This window comes from Silurus aristotelis, assembly GCF_946808225.1.
Source record: "Silurus aristotelis genome assembly, chromosome: 8".
In the NCBI taxonomy this organism is placed as follows: domain Eukaryota; kingdom Metazoa; phylum Chordata; class Actinopteri; order Siluriformes; family Siluridae; genus Silurus; species Silurus aristotelis.
In genome coordinates, this window is record NC_139581.1 from 12727188 (window position 1) to 12748335 (window position 21148).

The following is a 21148-nucleotide window of genomic DNA, read 5'->3' on the forward strand; positions in this document are numbered from 1 at the left end:
GATCAAAATATGAAAAGTCACAACTTTATGACAGTAAACAGTCTGAAACACAAACGCGTTACTGTCTTCTAATAACCTCAGATGAATTGAAAGCGTCTTCACAACTGGTCAGGTGGTCAGACATATCTGATCATTTGTGGGTTAGATTTGTTACAAGCCACAAAATAAAGCCTAGTAAAATAGCCTTAGATATTGATATGATAGATGTTGAATGATCAGAAGTCGATAGTAAACATCACTTATTTTTATCAGAACCTGCAACAGTGGTGTGTAATGTTCCCACAACCCTGAGGGACTCATTGTCACATTCGCCATACAGCAATTTCTGTAAAGAATGCAAAAAAAGTTAAGAATAAGAAAGCTTAACAATTAAACTCAACAGTCTCCTACACTGACTCAGGACTACAGTTTACTTCTGATCATCATCACTGTACCCCGCAATATTGTATATCTGCTACAAATGGACAATCGGTGCCACCCAGATGAGGATGGGTTCCCTCTTGAGTCTGGTTCCTCTCAAGGTTTCTTCCTTATGCCATCTCGGGGAGTTTTTCCTTGCCACAGTCGCCACCGGCTCGCTCATCAGGGACAAACTTACTCATAAAGAACATATTCACTTTTAATCACCACATTATCTGTGTAAAGCTGCTTTGAGACAATGTTCATTGTTAAAAGCGCTATACAAATTAAAATGAATTGAATTGAAAATTAAACTGTTAGCCTTTCATTCATAATAGCTAATATTAGCTTGAACTGTGTTACTAGCAACCCTGTAACAAACTAGTTGTTTTGAAGTCTATTTTGATGCCTCACTGGTTCTCTTAAATCTCGAAGAATCACTTTACATAAACCAAAATAGATAAATAAACGAAACTCTACATTTTATTGAATTATTTAAAACCCAGAGCATGTCTACCTGTTTATTACTTAAGCTTTCTTCATTTAGCCTATTACTGCATGAACAATGCACATGCTTGCATATGTACTCAGCCACCGTTCAAAATAAGAACACCTATACTTTTGATTATTTATGCAAATATCTAACCAGCCATTAGCATCATGTTATAAATCAAATAAAGAGTTTTAATTACTGTTCACATAAAAAAAAATCGTATCTCTAAGACTTTGCCCATGGCACTTTTGAGAGACGGGTTTGAAAAATGTCTATAACTGTTGATCCCCTACTATTTTCGTGCACAACAGTTTTTTTAAAATGTAAAAAAAAAAAAAAAAAAAAAAAAAAAAAAAAAAAAACCCAACAGAAATATTCACTGTGCCCCTGTTCTGAGAGCAGAAACATGAGGTCAGAGGGGAATGGCCAGACTGGTTTGACCTGATAGTCAGGCTGTAGTGACTCTAATAACCACTCTCTGCAACTGTGGTGAGCTGAAAAGCATTTCAAAATACACATCAAACCATAAACCAGTTTGGTTACAACAGAACATCAGGTTTCATACCTTTTGGCAAATATCTAAGACTACACCCTCCAATATTTAATGGTGCAGTTTTAGGGGAGAAAATGAGACATCAAGCTTCAGGTATGCTGAGGCAGTTCATCTGAATAGATTCTTTAGAATGCAGTACACTGTACATTGTTTTTTGTTTAAATTTGTTAATTGGCACCAAGAGTCATAAATAGTTAAAGTGAAACATTTAAAACAGTTTTATCACTATAAATTAGGCAGATTTCATTTTTCTTGTATCCCAGACAAGGCAAATCTAATGTTTTGTCATCCCTGTATATCTTTTTACTACAGAACATTTATCTTCTGGTATGATTTAGATACATAAAATCCCTGCTGTGTTTATTAAAATACATGAATTCCTAAAATAATCGTAAATAAATATCTAAAGCTTACTTCTCAGTCACACCACCAACCATCACCAGTGCACAGTAAAATGCTAGAGGATGTCAAAAACAGTGCTTAAGATCTTTAAAAAAAAAAAATATCCCCACAAACTTTAGAAGAATGAAAACCGAGTTTCAAATTCTACACACAAATTACAAATAAAAATGTCATTTTTATTTTCTTTTATCTCAAGCCTGACAAATTCACATTTAATATAAAAACCTTTTTGTTCCCCAGCCAGCTCTCCCAATCATAGGAACGCTACAAACTGGGCAGTTGACCAACTACATGTTTTGGAATTTTTGCTCACGTTACATCACAGGGCAGCGTAACACACTCAGTGGAAAGTAGCTGTTTAGTTCTACATATATGAACTTACAGACACTCATGAATGTCCAGTGTGATTGACAGGTGTTAAAGAGTACAAAATCCTTCCTTCCCACCCACCGAGATCTAAGACTTTTAAGATGTTTAAAGACAACAATGTGCATATAGATCTTGTTTGATCAGATTGGCCTTTTCCCCGCAAATTAAATATATTTAATTCATTCAAAATTAGTGTAAAGTAGACTGTAACCTGATATGCATGCAGGTTTTTTTTTTTTTGCATATATGACAATCAAATCTTTAAAAGTGAATCCACAGAAAGTGGGTTTTTTGTGGGTTTAGTATGTGCTTTGTGTTAAAACCAAAACCTCCTTAAATCAGCGTTAGTCTTAATCTCAGGTCCAACACAAGAAGATCTTTTAGGTCAGTTTCATAAAAGATTGCATTGGGTACAAATATTTCAAACATAAATATGGACGTAACCCTCCTGCGCACACAAAAAAACCCCACAATAAAATAACCATGATGGCTGGTTGTACAAAATAAGGATTTGCCACACAGACTTAACCAAAATTATACATTTATGTATACATATACATATTGAGTTACATTTCCAAACCAAAGTAGGAACCATCTGAGAAAAATACAAGTAATAATATTTTTCTATTGGGTTTTCAAATAAGAATCCATGTTTAAAATGCTGACCTAAATAGGTCAAAGTGGGAAACGTGCCTGGTATTGGCCATTTCATATCCACTATAAATTTCTTAAAAAAAAAAGAAAAAAAAAAGAAGATGCTACTCTACATATCACACTTACAAAAACACTTCACTCCCTAGCATGCAGCTTTTCAGGGCATATGTACCCAGACAAATATGCTAATCTCATTATTGTAATTCCCGCCAAATTCATTCTATTGTAGCAAATGGCAAAAAAACACAAAAAAAAACTAAGATAATGCACAACAAAATTGTAAAGAATCTTAAGAAAACAAACATTTTTTTTCCTTTTCTAAAAAGCACACAAATTCCTTCCACAATCTGAATATGGAAATAGTTACGCTATTCATTTCATTACAGTGCATGTGGGAGAGATATAAACAGAAAACAAAACCATTAAGCATTGGCTGTTGTCTAAACACAAGAAATTACAATGATAATTCATCTTAGAATAGGACAGTAATAAATACAATGAGACTTGAACTGAGAGAAAAGATGTTTTCGAGGCAGTCGGAGGGCCAATTGAAAGCTGTCAATGTGAAATTCCTGCCAGCATTTACTCCCCCCTTTTACCTGACCTGAGGTTTGCTGGCATTACACAAGGAGAAAAAGCACCATTAGAACATGACTATCAGTCCTCCTCTAAATACAAAACCAGTGTGTATGTGGATGGGTGGGTGTACATGTGCACAAAGTGGGAGAGATCAATAAAAATAGAGATCGATATATAGAGGGATAAACAAACGGACGGTTTGAAAAATCTCATCCCAAGTGGAAGCTTATTCTGGTGTCTTATTCCACTGGCAGACAGTCAATCGGCAGGACAGAGGTCCAGTCTCAGAAAAGCGAACGTCGTTACCGATTTCTGAGCTTATTCTGGAGAAGAGGGCTCGTCCTCATCATCTTCGTCTTGATCTTCGTCGTCGTCGTCTTCCTCCTCCTCGTTTAAAGAGCTGGGTGTCTGACCCCGAGACTCGGAAGTGTATGACGGAGCAGTGCTGCTGTGACTACAGAAAGAAACAAAGCCACTGGTATGAATATCAGTTCAGGCGTATCATACATTCTGAACAATTATTTGACAACAGCACATGTGAGGAAACAAGTGAACTTAAAATGATTCAAACAGTGTTGCGTTCCAAAGCTTCCCCAAATATGTACTTCAAGGAACTGTGAAATCTGTTTGATGATGATGATGATGATGATTATTATTATTATTATTACTATTATTACAGGAATCCTTATTTGAAGTTACAGAAGATTTGACCACAAAAACAAGCAATTAATGCTACTTTGTGTTCTCCAGCTAGCACATTTACTGCCGGTGCTAGTAATGTGTAAATAAGCAATACAGTAATCCCCCATTTATCGCGGTGGTAACGTTCCAAAACCGCCTGCGATAAAGAAAAAAAACGCAATAAACGGACGCCACCCCAAAAATGCAGTATGAATACAGTACTGTACTGTTAACATTTCACTTCATTTGTAATTAATAATAATATTTTATTAACATATTTTATTATTTGAACATAAAACGCCATAAAAACAATTCCCTATACGTTTTTTGGTCTATACGCGAGAGACCGGGAAAATCTGCTAAACAAACTAGCTATGTGGCAAATGCAATTCCGCGATAAACAGGGGGCCTGAGATTGGAACCGCAGTAAAGCGGGGAATTACTGTAATTCAAATATAACAGAAAGTAGTGAAATTGTGGGAAGTGTGCTTTCTCAGATACTATGCTTAAAGTCTTTTTCATAAATATAATGAGAATAACTAAGCTTGAAAGGATTACAGCAAATATGTTGAAAGATGCAAATATACCTTGTATAACTGTGAGTGGTTCTGTTGGATTTCTTGGCCATGCCTAACAACAGATCAAATGCAAAAGCATGAATATTTACAACTACAAATAAGCCTTTTATACATCTGATAGAACAAACATTGAAAGAAAAAACTTTAAATGGCTGTGTGTACAAAGTCTAAAGTGTATAGTTACAGACACTGGGGGTGATTTGACCGTTTAAATTATAAAATATTTTTTCACAATGGAAGACTTAAGTGAAGCCAATACGCAGAAAAACTAAGGTCTCTTACATATTTATTTATAATGTATGCTTATATGGTAAAAACATATTATAAGCATATATGGTTCACCATCTGAACATTTCTATAGCACATATGCATAAATAATAATAAATAAATGTGTTTAAAAAGCCAGCCACTTAAAAGTACAGTCAGCTGTTTTGGCTTTAATATCTACAGTCATGCTTGTCGGTTTTGCATTTAGATCCACATTCTCATATTCAGACGCACCGGACCGGAACACCTCACATCTAGCGACGAGAGAGAGGAAAATTTCGGAACTGTCACGCAGGGAAATACATTTATTAGATGCGCTTATTTAGAGCGACTTACAGAGCTGCTTTGCTGCCCTTAGAAAAAAACACATCCTCGAGCTAGTTCAATACATCAGGATCCGGACTGGAGCTCCAATGTTGCTAGGGTTAGTGCAGTATTTGAAACACATGACATAAGGGTTTCTTTTTTAAACAGATTGACTAAGAGCTAATTCAAATGCTTGGTGAAGAGGTAGGACTTTAGTCTTTGTTTGTAGACAGCCAGTGACTCAGCAGTTCCAAATGTTAGTCATGCAGATCATTCGGTCCCCCCTCCAACAGTTTACAAATCCTGGAGGAGCCGATGCTCAGAATGACACAAAGCTTTTTCAGCTCCAAATATGCTGGCCTCATTTTTAATTGTACAGGATTTTCACACACAAATGAAAAAGCAGAAAAAACGTCTTGTAGGTTTAAAGCCACCGACCTGTGACATAGCTCTCTAGTGATTTGGGAACAAGAGACTTGGCCACACTGAGGTTCTCTGTGGTGCATGTGCCGTTCTCCAGCCCCAGAGACATTCCCATACGTTTCAGGATCTCGATGTCATCATGGATCTCGAACATGTTGTCGAAGTTAAAGAGGTATTCACATCTGCAACGAGGAATGAAGTGATCTGAGTGAGACTGCAAGCAGAAAACTAGGTTTGCTAGAATGATCAAGCGTAAGGTTAATGGTTAAAAGAGCTTGGAAGGACGGCATTAGTGAAAGAACAAGGTGCTGAAATGGTTATTTTCTTGATGAATATTTTTAAATTTAAAAGAATAAAAAGAGATCTGGTTTATAATCCAGCCACAGATGGCATTGACAGACCGACAAAGAGAGAGAGAGAGAGAGGTGTAAGAAAGCAAGAGAACATGAACGAGAGAGAAGGAGAAAGAGATGTACTTGTCACTGGAGATGGAGCAGTCGATGACTGTGCGCACGTCTGTATTGAGAATGATAAATGGAAGCTGAATGACAGAACCGGGTGGAGGTCGGGATTTTGAAGCCGCTTCGTTGGCCTGATTCCTCTTCACCAGATTCTTAAAAGCTATTTGCTGCTCGATGGAAGAGACAGAGTGGTCAGTACTTCACATAGCATGTCCAACACACACAGACACAACCTTTAATGAAAGATGTTCAGTGTGCCAGTGGCACTACAGTCAAACGTAGCATATGAGGTGTGCTGTAAATGACATTAAAAAAAAGAAAAAAAAACTAAAAGAAAAAAACAGATACACAATCACTGGTTACATTCATTCAACCTTAACCCCTAGTGCTTTCTCCTGCTGAGTCTTACACCATCAATACTGCAGATTGTTCACTTTTCTGTAGAACTAATTATAACCTGAAGGGTGTTAAAGATTTATTTCTAACACATGTAGTGGGTTAGAGGGCTGTGCAGGTGGTGGTGGGGGGGTTTGAATTTCAGCGTGGGAACAAAAAGACACTTGTGCCGTGTTCTGTCCATGCACTGGGATAAAGCCTGGCTATATTTGCTAATGATATGCTAATAGAAATGTCGTTCAGCCCATCCAATGGATTTCATTCCAAGTTTTAACATGTTATTTTGAACCAATAAAATGAACACAATAATAATAATAATAATTCATTTTTGGGTATATTGTTCCTACTAGAGAATGATTTTTAAAAATGTTCTAAAAACCCTTACTAATTTAATTAAGAAATAGCAGCATCTATCACTAATGCAGTCTGATTGCATCACTTTGTCATTTCGGTGGTAAACGAGCTCAAACTAAATGGTACTTTAAATTTCAGTTCCTGAGTTCAGATTTTTTTCTCATCGTCATAATATACTATGACAGCCATGATTGTGTGCAGCATTGGCATCATCATTAGTCCTTAACCCATTTTATGTTCACAAACTGAACGCATTTCTTAAGAGCAGGGCAACATGTAGAAACACACACACACACACGCACACGCACGCACGCACGCACGCACGCACACACGCGCACGCACACACGCGCACGCACACACGCGCACGCACACGCACAATAACAGATAATTGAGATTTGTACGAACCTGTAGTATTAACTCCTCTAGCTGGCTTCTTTTTTGCCGGATTCTTTCCAGTCGCTTCTGCTTCTCCAGCTGAAAGACAAAGACACGTTTGTTGAAAAAAAAAAAATGCCATAGTGTTTTACTTTACTCCAGGTTCTTGCTTGTACAAGTTGAACACATGTACACACATGAATATAGCATTGAAAATCTAGTGAAAGCCAGTGTGTGCTTTATAGATTGCTGGGCTTTACAGGACCCTGTGTTTATACATAATAAAAAAAAAGCAAGAAGTATGCCTCAAGCCCTCTTCTCTATTCTGCTTTATTCTGCTCTGCAACCTGCCACACAGCCTCCCTGTCTATCACTGCCATCATATCAAACATAGCACCACCAGGTGCTTTCAGATAGCTCTTTTAAAACACCCACATACAAATGTGCGACATTGAACACAAACGCTTGTGAAAATTGCATTACCAAATTGCCTTTAGGAAAATGCTTAAGTGTTAGTGTCGAATCAGATCATGTGTATATATTTATTTTACATAAACGTAGGGTTTATTGTCCATACTGTTCAACTGTATGCATATTTAAACATTTAAATAAACAGATTTCTACAACATTAAATCTGATAATAGCACAAGGCAATTCAGAAATCTGTATTAATACACTCATTCTAATCATCTATAATATTATATAGTTTCTCATTCACAAAAACAAGTATGGTAGACGCCTGATATTAAACAAAAAAGTCGAATAGTCGATCTGGTTATGTTTTTTTAGAAGAAGTCTCCAATGTCAGCATTTCGTAACAGTCACACCATGTTCTCTCTCTGCCCTCCCCCAAAACAGCACCATCATTGTGAAGACTCTCAGAATATTAAGTGCTCTTACTTGCCAGGGTTATTATATGTAATGAGGACAAAGAGAGAAACTGTGCCATCACTGTCAGCCACAGCTAGCAAAACCTGTAGCCTGATCACAAAACAGCGCCGTGTACCACTTTTCCATGTCACACCCTAGGAAGTGGTTTTGTTTGCAATCTTCAGCTTTGAGTGATGTTTCTACTGACAAACATTTCTCTCTCATACCCACCTCCAGGTTGCGACATTCCTGTGCCGAGTTAGTGGGAAGACCAATCCAGCGAATCTCCTTCTTCTCTTTGGAGATTATGTTCATGGCCATCAACACATTCAGTGCGTCGTACACACGCCTGCGAATGTTTTTCTGATCGTACGCCTGCTGCTTGTAGGAAACACACACACACACACACACACACACACACACACACACACACACACACACACACACACCAGTTTTTAAAAAATCCCTCAACTACAGCCTCCTCTTTCTAACTAATTCGTTGTGAATGCTGCAGCCCCTCACACCCCACCCCTCTGGGGCCTCAGCTGCTTCCGGCACCCGCAGGTAAATCTTTTTTTAATTACACTTTTAAGATTCCAGAAGGAGTAAAGGAATTCAATTCCAGCATATTGGACATCAGGTGTCCTGTCAGAACTAATAACGGAAAGTATTCACATGACATTAAATAAATAAATAAATAAATAAATAAATAAATAAATAAATACTCATGAAGTGGTTTTTAATACAGAGACCCCAAAAAGTGTAGCCTGAGTCTGGGTTATTTTGCAATGAAAATAATAACCTATTAACATTTTTATAATAATAATAATTATTATTATTATCATTATCATCATCGTTATTATTATTAACCACTGTGATCCTATAGTTACAAGCCTGTTTGACAGGTAAAATACATAACTGGGTTTAATATATAACAAACCTACATAACAAAACAGCGTAGAGCAATAAATTACATCAGTTTAGAACTAATGCATTCTGTTGGCAGAAAAATCTGAAATATTCAGATTACCTATAAGATAAAAATATATGTATACACTTTAACAATCAGCTTAATATTTAGATATTTGAATTATCTAATTATTCATCAGCCACACTCTTTGTATAATTTACTTAGTAATATATATTTGGATTTGAGCTACATATATTTAACATCCAGAGCTCCAGAACACTATATAGACAAATGTTTGTGGTCCACTGACCATAAGATTAGTAAGTGCTTTTTAAAGATCGGATTCCACGTTTACTCCCAATTTGCTGTAAAGTAGCCACCACTGTTCTGGGAAGATGTTCCACTAGATTTTGGAGTGCGCTTGTGGAGATTTGTTCTCATTCACCTACAAGGACGTTAGTGAAGTCAGGTACTGATGTAGGGTGAGGAGGCCTGGGGGTGCAGTCAGCACTCCAATTCATCTTAAAGGCATTCAATAGGGTTGAGCTCAGAGCTCAATAGCAGGCCACTCAAGATCTTCCACTCTAACCCATGTTAACCATATCTTCATGGAGCTCACTTTGTGCTGGAACAGTTTCGCTCTCCTAGTTTAAGTGAAGGAAAAAAAATTCCTTTATCCAAAAACACCCTATACAATGCCTCCAACTGTGGTGACAGTTAGGGGAGGAACCACATATGGCTAAAAATATCAGGGGAAAAATAAGGCATATCATTGTTAAGGCTAGTGTTTGTAGGCTACACCAAACTTAAGGCCAAAGCAATCATTTGATTGGTTCTTTTAATACAGTAGAACACACCCCATCTCAATTTAATACGCTCAATTTATTGTTTTTTATAAACAGGGCATTTTGTAATTCAATTAATCTCTGCTCACATTCATTTACAGTATCGCAAACACCTCCAACCTCCAGATGTCTTGTGAGAAAGGATGCTATTTGCCAGTCTCACATTTATCCCTGCCAAACACTATATTTGTATGTGAGGCAAGCGTTACTGATCTAAGGTTCATTTCCATACCTCCATATGAATAGGGACGAATCAAATTTTTGATATCATGGGACATCAAATTTTAAAATTGAGCCACAAGGAGCAATGAAGAACAGTCTGTAAAATAGAGTTTGCACTCTTGGGGTAAGGGTGTGTAAAAAAGCAAGCTGTTTGTGTGTAAAAAAGAGTTAGTGTGTCTCTTTTGCCAGTGAATAAAACCAACAATTTAGTGATCTTGAAAGATAGGAACTCTGTGTTTAACTGTGTGGGGGTTAATTGTTATTCAAAGCATACAGGGATTTCATGGCATCTATGTGCCGCTGTGTATATCAAATAAACACTCTGCATTTATAATTGACCATGAATGCTTCAGAGACTTTGCGATGCCTATAACAAGCAGTAGAGGAAGGAAATGGCCTATTTGTCTTTGTGAAATATGGACTAAAGTGCATGCTTAAAATGTTCAGACCCAATTTCAAGTCTGTGCTGCTCGAGTTGGAAATTCATTTACTGCTTGTTATGCTTTAAATAAAAAAAAATATATATATATATATTCTCTTCCTTTCAGTTGATTTATGAAAGAAAACCACATGGGCTTAGATGAGTATATCTAAATATATGATACTTACACAATCTGTAGATGCGAGGTTGCTGGCGTGGGTGAACTCTGACACTAATTCATCAGCCACCTCATTATAGGACGTAGTGCCTTTCATCTGCACCTTCTCACACACCTTCATGGAGAAGTGCCTGAGCCCTTTTCCTTTCTTATCAACTTTCTTCATTCTTTTACTGCAAACAGACACAGAACCAACAAGAGTACAATATTAATGGAAAATATTAATAAAGGGGATATAATCAGAAGCTCAAAATGAATAAACAAACTAATTCCATTTCATAGAAGTTATAGTTTACACTTTTCCTAGAGTATCTTTGAGATTATGTGATTAATTCAGCTCTAGAAACTTTGTAAAGTTGGTAAAAAAAAATAAATAAAAATTATTGCAAATTTGACAATCACAATAATGATCCAATGAGCTAATCACTGCAAACCCTGGCTACTATCATCAGCATTTACACATACTGTCTTCTGTCTACATTAGCTTTTTCCCTGAAAGGGGCAACGGATGCAATTCTTTGCTATACCCCATACCCTAGGCCTGACCCACAGCTTTCTGATACGCATGCTCTCGCACATCCTGTAGCCAATGCCAACAAATGGCAGAGAGGCACAGTGAGTGGGTGGAAGCTGCGAGAAATTGTGCTCACATGTGGATACTCATAGATTACATAACCACTTCAAGAGGACTTGTCAGGGATGTGCATTTTAAAAAAAATATGTATTTCCCCAAGTTTTACAGAGGAGAAAAAAAAATAATAATTCTACACCTGAGCAGACTGCTTTCGCATGACTGCTTTCGCATTACTGCTTTTTAAAGATTTGGATGATGCCACAGGAGACATTCAGGGCTTCATTAGATGTATTATTGGAACAATTTTGCTCATATGGCGATAGGCTCTAGAACTAGTTGGACAAATCAGTAGCTCACACATACATATGACAGTAGACTGTATGTACTGACTATGATCATTATATGAATCTTTGTTAGGAAAACTCTTAAACTTGGTCATACTTTCTTTAGTTGCAGAGCAACTCTTGAATGCAACTCAAATCTTACACATCAGCACAACTGCATATCAATACCCTTTGATACCCTTCTTATAATTTAATTCCGGTGAAAGGTTTTAGTTTTATTTGACCCCACACTTTGACTCTTCCATAACATACAGTTAGGCCCAGAAACATCTGGACAGTGACACAAGTTATTTAAACCATTCCAAAACATGTTAAAAATAGTTATATAAATAATATGGGCTTAAAGTGTAGACTCTCTGCTGTAATTTGAAGGTTTTCACATCGAAATTGGAACAAGGGTTTAGGAATTACAGCTCCTTGATATGTAGCTTTTTTTTCAAGGGACCAAAAATAATTGGACAATTGCCTCAAAAGCTATTTTATGTGTAGCATTCCTGTTTGGAAGATTTCTGTCTGTGAATCCCAACATGCGGTCAAAAAAACTCTCAATGGAAGTAAAATAGGCCATCATTAAGATGAAAAAACAGAAGAGATAGCAGAAATGTTAGGAGTGGCCAAATCAACAGATTGTTCTGAAAAAAAAAAAAAACAGAAAAGAAATGCTGCAAAGTTGACTGGACGGCGCTTCACAGTACAGAGGGACAATGACCCAAACATACTGCTAATGCAACCCAGGAGTTTGCAAAGAAGTGGAATATTCTGCAGTGGCCAAGTCGATCACCAGATCTCAACCCAATTGAGCTTGCATTTTACTTGCAAGACAAACTTAAGGCAGAAAGCCACAAACAAGCAACATCTGAAGACAGCTGCAGTAAAGGCCTGGAAAAGCATCACAAAGAAGGAAACCCAGCATTTAGTGATGTCCATGGGTTCAAGACTTCAGGCAGTCATTGCCTTCAAAGGATTCTCAACATTATTAGACAGTATTAAAAACTCACATTTTATTTACGGTAATGTTAATTTGTTCAATTACTTTTGAACCCCTGAAAGGAGGTGACTTTGTATTTAAATGGTTGCAATTCCTAAATGTTTAATAGGATATGTTTGTTCAACCCCTCTAATTAATCATGAAGGTCTGCCCTTCAATTAGACCTCAGTTGTTTCATTTTAAATCCGATGGTCACTGTCCAAATATTTCTGGCCTTAACTGTATATCTGCCTCAGAGAATTTCTCATTTGCTGTAGAAATTAGTTTCGACTGTATCAGTGTAAAAAAAAAAAAAAAAAAAAAGACAGGACATCTATTCGATGGATGTTGTATGCTGTAATGTTTCCGTCCACCACTTCTTGGGCTTCGGCATTGTAGCTCACCAAGAAATCAATTAGTTCCCATGCAGAAGATCTAAAAGTTCTAAGAGAATTTCTATCATGCAGTCAGTTGAATATATGGATACACACACGGATGGATGAATTCCACAGATATATGCATTAACGTATAAAACATGAGATGTGTGTATTTGCTTGGGCGAGTAAAAGCGAGAGTTAATCCATTCACATTCTACTTTCTCTGTGAATTTCTCTTTTATTTATAGGAAGCGTAGAAAAGAAATGTAGGGTTTGAGTGAGTGCTGCAGTGAGCGGTGAATTATATAACTACTGTTGAGCATGCTCGGTGTTGCAGTGGGGGTTGGGGTGCTTCGTACAAGCAGCTCAAAGTCCCAATTGTCAGCACAGATTAGTTCCAGACACCGGACTCACGATATTGGCTGTAATGAGAAGATGTAAATGGATTGCATGTAGTAGTGCGAGTGGAGGGCGTTTAAAGTGTGACGCGAGAGAGACGCGAGTTGTGCTCGCACACGTGTGTGAGAATGTATGCTACTCGGCAAAACATGCATATTTCTCCGTGGCAACAGTAGCGAGGCTCTCTCTCCTCCTGTGACAAACTGAAGAAGTGCCGTTTCAGAAAAGAGGGGGAGGGGATGCGAGATGGAGCGAGGCAAGTGACCTTTTACAAGAAGACATGCATCTACACATCTGCACGTATACAGATAATGGATGGAGAGAGAGGTGATGCACAACGTGTGTGTGTGTGTGTGTGTGTGTGTGTGTGTCTTTAAATGCAACATATTTGAAATCTGTTTATTTGACATTGTAGTGCATAGATGTGTGTGTGTGCTTGTGCATCCTGCAACCACAACACTTTCTCTACGTGAACCACACAAATAAACACACAAGCAGTGTGTTTTCGTGCGATTGTGAACACAGAGACTCTGCTCGCTTTTACAATGCACTGAATAATTTACTGAGTGTTTAGACCAACCAGCATTAGAGCTGTCAGAATGAATTTCACAGTCCCAATACTATTCAATCTTCTGAATACTTACATATTCTAAAACAAAAATACAGTCTGTTCAAAACAAAAATTTGCACATAGGAATACGCATGTATCTGTGTTTAACAAATTAGGATGTATAGTGTTTTTTATAAAACGTATGGCAAGCAAATATAGTGATTAGGAAGCCATTTGGGATACTGCTATGATTTTCTTTTTCCCTATATATTAATTAAACTGAGATCAATTCATTTTGTTAATATGCACATTAACGGGAATAAAAAAAAAAAAGTATATATATATATATATATATATATATATATATATATATATATATATATATATATATATATATATATATATAGTAAACGCTGAATGCAGAGCTTCTACTTACAAAGCACGTCATGCTACTACCTCCAGCACCAACCTCTGCTGTCTCCTTTATTAATCAATGCACAACTCTGCAGCACCTCAGCAGGGTGCATGCTAATCAGGAAATGCAGCTATCCGACTACGCAGCTGGGAAGCTTCCTTTCAATAAAACCCTACAATAATACAAAAGTGTTGCCTCATCATAGCTGATTTGTACCTGCTGTTATGCCATAAGCTATTTTCTTTATGGTCAGTCTAAACATAACAGTGACTCAGTACATCATGAGAAAATTGCTATGCAAAGTGTCAGGAGCAAGTGTTCTGCTATGGCTTGTATTGTGTATGTAGACAGACAGTGAGAGCACAGAACCAAATAAAGGCCAATACAGACTGACATAACTGTGCATTGATAGCAGAGCTTACATACCTTGATGAGGAGTCACTGGAGCAAAGTCCATCCCTGTATCACACACACATACAAGGCTGCATCAGTCTATTCAGCTACATGAGGGTGAGCAATATACACAATCGTATGTGATTCACCAGTTTGCTGCCCAAGTTTTTCTCAGAATTTCTTTTTTCACCCATTTTGTATAATAGAAAAGAAAATCAACAAAGCACGTTAACAAATAAAAGTAATTATCATTATCATATGAATATATCTTATATTTGAGATGGGACTTAAACAGAAATCAAACAATCAGTATAATCATTAAATGTGAAACAGTGATTATCAGTTGAAAATAATTGCTAACAAAGTAAATATATATAGCCTTATATAATTCTTAACAAAGATAAAATAAGTGCTCCATTATGTTAAACAAGCAAAACTGTCCATGCTAGACATTAATATTACTTTATATTTCCAAAGCCATATGTTTTAAATGGCCCCAAAGCACTTAGTGTCCACCCAACACTTAGTGAGCCTGCTGCGTCAAGCAGAGTATACACAGCATGTTTCCTTTAAACGTTTAACGTGAGTCCCCGTAAAAAACACAGGCCTTTTGTGGAATTCGAAAGCCTCTACTCTCCATCCATGGAAGAGACGTCCTAACTTTGATTTCTCAATGGCTATGCTAATAGACTGCCCTTTTCAAATCAAACCATATGGCAAAATGCAAAAATTGGTCAATCCCCTGTGTTCTTATAGGGCCACACTTTTTAGAGGTGATTTTCAAGCAATCTGAGGTTGGCAAAAGTTTTAGAGGGCACCATGGCCTATAGTTTTACAAGAAAAATCCTGATTATATTTGATGAACCACCACTCACCTGTCAGAGTAATAGGAGTCTATAAAGTCATGTGTCCGTTTCTTGTTCCTATAAAAGAAGAATCGAGACCATTTAAGGAACTTTAAGAGAGTCAAGATCAATATGGAAACAAATCCTTCTTTTACATTCAACACTCTCTGGTATTTCAGTGCAGAAGCTATAAAATATGCAGTGTGTGTGTATATATATATATATATATATATATATATATATATATATATATATATATATATATATATATATATATATATATATATATAAATATAAATAAACACATACAGTATGATATAACTCTATAACACCATAACAGTTGTAATATTTCAAAGCACTTTTCAACTGTTCTACTAACATTAGGTCTGATCTCAAGAGCCTTAATTTCCGACACTCTACTGTAGCTTTTCATACATCTTGGACTGAACATGTCAAGTCAATGTGTTTATGTGGGGGAGGGAGCACACATACACACCCTGGGGTCCATTCGTTGCCCTCTGGAGGGCAAGCCTGTGTAACCATGGCAGCAGGTGTAGTGTGTGGCGTGAAGGGGCTGCCGAAGAGGATACTTCCTGGGTGAGTCACCCTCTGAGGAGTGCTTATAATCTGCAGAAAGTGAGAGAAATAATTGGAGGGAAAAAAAAGATAAGAATATCTCAAGCCAAATGTAGATCCTACGACTTTCGATCTGTATATATACGTACACCGTGGAAGGCTGCAACAGACATATACACAGACTAAGAATTCTAAAAATGATTGATTCTTAAATGCATTCTTTTTCTCGAACGGGTGATGATCAATGCACTTTTACAAACTGTACATAATTACAACACTGGCAAACGTGCCAGAGTAAAATTGATAATATAATGAATATGAAATGTGTTTTTCATGGATGAAACAATAAAAGTGATTGTTAAAGATTATTTTGTTTAACCACCTGGAGTATTTCTGAACATTTTGATGTACCACCTTCAGAATGTTCTACCTCAATAGTTTAGGTTTTACATTTCTTTTCGAATTTATTATATTTAAACGCAGAAAAATGAACATCCTAATAAATAGATATTAAACCGCCAGCCTACTGCTTCTTCCTGCAGCACACATGCTCTCATCCCCTGCTCTCTTTATCTCGAGACTACCTTTACAGATTTATGACCAACCCTCCAAGGACCGAAGCCTGCCAAGGACACGTTAAGCAAAGTCAGTCACCTTCATGCTGCATGAGTCCCTCCTGCCTTCTCTCTTTCCTTCCTGCTATCATCACTTCTCAGTGTCCCTTCATCTCTTTGCCTAGCATACAGTACGGAGGGCCATGTTATTGGCAAGCGTGCTCTGTGTTGCGTGGGCTTGTAAATGGGAAGTCACGCGTGTCATTACTACCTCACTAACGAGCTCATTAATGGAGCGAAACACACAGAGTTCTGTTCTGTACTAACCAAGCTGAAACGAGGCTTCCGCGGATCCTCTAACCGGGTTTTCAGAAATCTTCTTCCTGACCTCCTCCATGACGTATTGTTCTATTCACCTGTTTATCCGGGCTCTTTCTCTCTTTTTATTTTAAACACGCCCTTCCTCCTTCTTTCAATCACTCTCCCATACTGTGTCCCCACTGAACCCCTCTGTCCTCCTCTTTCACACTGCATATATATACATAATTCAGTGCTTCAGCTCGACACTGTGCACACAAGCACACAGTTGGACGAGCAAGCCGGCAGATCACAATGCATCAGTGCCACCTGCTGGCCACATGTAATCACTGGGTTTAAAACCCATAGCTATTTAATCAATCCCAGAATTATTGGCAACCTCCTTGTCAAGCACTAAAAATAACTGTCACCGCTTACATATCACTTACTTTTTTTCCATCACAACTTTATCGAATGCTTTTTTTGTCATTGCATGCAGTCCTTTTATTGATGTACATCATTAATTGTTTGGACAATCCATATCTTTGGTACAGCATATTGGTACTTGATCATGAATGCTGCACATATGCCAGGCTTCGAAAGCCTTAACATGCCCATCAAAAAGAAAAAAGGCTGTCTGCTGTAATAAGAACAAGCATCTGCATGAAACCGCAGGGGACTCACCATCGGTGTGCCGACATTAGAGTTCACAGCTCCTAAAGTGATCTTGGTGATGGGGCTATAGTTGGCCGGTGCTACAAGAGAAATGTTTCCTACAAACAAACAACAAAAAAATGGGTCATATTGATGTCTTAATCAATATACACCACAAAATAGAAGGCTGGCTATTATGAATATAAAAGAAGTATTATATTTAAAGTACCCCACTTCAGTTCTGACATTTAGACAGTGATTTCTCAACACACATTAAACTGAGCGAGCTCCATTAGTCTGAAAGGCCGGCTCGGTGACTGACTGCTCAGTCAGCGCTCATTAAAGTTTTGATGGAAACTGCAGTTGAACAGTACAAATCAACCGAATCCACTTTTGCAAATGACATTTAAAAAAAAAAAAAAAAAAAAAAAAAAAAAAAAAAAAAACTTGTCCAAACATGCATCTGAAAGGGCATATTTCACTGGTAGTGCTCATGTGTGGGAGGCTGAGGAACAATAACACTGAAAAGGCTCAGTGTGGTTCAATAGGATACACACGCCATCAGTGGATGTGACGTGCCTAAAGTGCAGAAAGAGAGTTCATTTTCACAAGCGCTCTGTGTCTGAATGGAAATGCAAATACACTCACGACTGTTGCATATGAATGCAAGACGATGCAAATAGGACTCGGAGCACGCAAGAGAGAAAAATACTGCATACGTCTGATACCATTCACACCCACAACCTACACAAAGAACATCATGCAAAAATGCTGATGATAATAAATGAAAACTACTAAAGGTAAAACATCGTTCGGAAATATGACAATATTGACTTCGCGATAAACGGACATAAACTTCCGTTTCTTTTTTTATAAATAATTACAACGTATATATAAAATAATTCATAGGGATATAAAATGTATAATTAAAAGCATCAGTAAATTCCTTGTGACCCTGTGGGACAAAAGAGCGTTGCATACAATGATGCATATACAAAAACGCTTGATATTTTTTCAATCTTTAGCAGTCCGGGTTCAATGAGCCTGTGCTTAGTGTAGCTCCAAATTTCTGTTCTTGGGTCTCAGGACTTTAACCTAATGTTGGCTTCTGCTGTTGTAGCCCACCTAACTCATGGTTTGATGTTCTGAGATGCTCTTCTGCACACCACAGTCGTAGAGTGTTTATAGAGAGTACTTATCTGAGTCAGCAACAAGACAGTTATGCCCGCAGAACTGCTGCTCACTGGATGTTTTTTTTCTACACCAGTATGTAGAACTCAAGGCTATTGTGTGAAAAATGATATGAAGTCAACAGTTTCTGAAATGCAGAGTCTCCGCTATCGGTAATACTCGCTTTATTTTGTCCTTTTATTTAACACCTGTAAAACAGCACTGCTTGCTCCATTATGGAAATGTATTGTGCCAATTACTGCCTATAAGTGCACATGACCAAATAATAAAAATGGCTTTTTGCTGCAATGTCTTTCTACTATTCCCTCTGAACTCTAATATCGATGCTTAATTCCACATAATACAATGTATGCCTGCAGCTGTTTTTATACAAAGCCGTGGTAAAGCTGTGGTTAAGGCTTTAAACTGCTGATGCCAGTACTACCAGGGTACCATTGAGCAACACCTTTCACTACCATCATCTGTTCAGCTCGATATTTATCTGAAGCAACTGACAAAAAAAGCATATGAACGAATGTACTTTTATACGCAGTCTACACAAGCTTTTGTATGTTGAATTTGTGCTTGACATGGTCACTTGCTGTTAGAAGTAAATGTTGGCACCCTATACACACTGTGTTCCATGATGACGCAAAAGACCATATGTGTTTTTATGAGACTTCTGTTACAGTAAAATATCTGCTACACTGAGCATAATACATAAAATGTGTAGATGTGCTCTAGGACCTTCTCTGAAATGTAGTCATTTGCATTTTAACTAAATAAATGTAACGTTTTACCACAACTATGTCAAATCAGATCAGTTTTTAATGCAGACATGAGTCTTTTCTAATAAATAATTGTAATTGGCCCTATAACAAGTGCTTGACACATAAAACCAAATGTTCAAAATCTTATACTAATGGTAAGCCTTGTCATGGTTCATTCGATATATGATTTTACTTTTAATTTTTTATTTATTTTTTTTAAATAACAGATGCTGTATCAAGGTCACCAATCAAAATGATGCATTGGTATCATCAGGAGCATCACAGCAACAGCTGGAATCTCAAACTACAGATAGAACAAACAAAAGCGTTATTAAAACCTTTACCTTAATGCATTTTAAATTAGGCCTGCCATAGAATTCAATTCATGTGAATTCTATATATATAGTAGTATATACAGTAGAATATAATAGTTGGATGGAATAAAGCATATACACTATATTGCCAAAAGTATTAGGTCACCTGGTCATAAGTATGGTATGTGATTTTTGAGCATCGCATTCCACATTTAGTGCCAATTTGCTCTTAAAATTCTCTCCACTCTTCAGGGAAGCTGTTCCACTAGATTTTGGAGTGTGATTATAGATATTTGTGTTCAGCAGCCACAAAAGTATTACGAAAGGCAGGAACTTGAGACCTGGGGTGCCGTCAGTGATCCAATTCATCCCAAAGGTGTTCAGTAGGGATGAGATCAGAGCTCTACAGCAGGCCACTCAAGATCTTCCTTTACAAAGCATGTAAACCATATCTTCAAGGAGCTCACTGGAACAGGTTTGGGTTTCCAAGTTCAACTGAACACAAAATTTTATTATTGCGCATCTAAAGACGTCCTATACAATTGAGTGCCCCCAGCTTTGTGGTAACAGTTCGGAAAAGAACCACATATAGCAGGAAAGGTATCCAATACGTTTGGAAATATAGTTTATAACTGATATAGAAAAAGAATCCTCCTTAAAACAGTATTGCCAGTGGTGTTTCATTCCTCTTAAAATTCACATTATATAGCCAAACTAAATTCTCGCTGTGTACAATAATGAAGAGAAAACTTCAGTGTGACATAGGTGTCAGGGTTGTGAGCGCACTGCTGGGACGGTGACAAAGCCTAAACTTTAGACACACACAGACTCTCTCTCACACACACACACACACACACACACACACACACACACACACACACACACACACACACACACACACACACACACACACACACACACACACACACACAGCAGCTGGGGTCTCAGCAAAGGAATGTATCAGAGTCTGGGGTCTATAGAGCAACAATGAGCAGAGCTTCATTAGAATACAGCTGAGCTTCGGCCCCAGCAGAGACACACGTGCACACAAGTACACACATGCGCTCACTCAAACAAAGCCTGAATTACACATCTTTACATTTTAATGATATCTGAAGGACAAAATAAAATAGATTTATGACTGATTTCTGTAAAAACAAGCAAAAAAAAGAAAAGAAGTACAAACACAGGAACCTACAATTTCAACAAATAA

General features: G+C 37.4%; 1 protein-coding gene across 1 annotated transcript in view; it reads right to left on the reverse strand.

Annotated features, from left to right (window-relative positions):
* Positions 1-2740: 2740 nt before the first annotated feature.
* tfdp2 (transcription factor Dp-2) overlaps positions 2741-21148 on the reverse strand; it is a 36797-nt gene continuing 18389 nt past the window's right edge. The window contains exons 4-14 of the mRNA XM_083548427.1: positions 17712-17800; positions 16097-16227; positions 15631-15678; positions 14789-14821; positions 10747-10909; positions 8392-8538; positions 7321-7389; positions 6181-6332; positions 5720-5886; positions 4718-4760; positions 2741-3903 (exon numbers count right to left, since the gene is read on the reverse strand). Coding sequence (XP_083404553.1) covers positions 3768-3903; positions 4718-4760; positions 5720-5886; positions 6181-6332; positions 7321-7389; positions 8392-8538; positions 10747-10909; positions 14789-14821; positions 15631-15678; positions 16097-16227; positions 17712-17800 — 1178 coding nt within the window. The 3' untranslated portion in view covers positions 2741-3767. The remainder of the gene's footprint in view (positions 3904-4717; positions 4761-5719; positions 5887-6180; positions 6333-7320; positions 7390-8391; positions 8539-10746; positions 10910-14788; positions 14822-15630; positions 15679-16096; positions 16228-17711; positions 17801-21148) is intronic.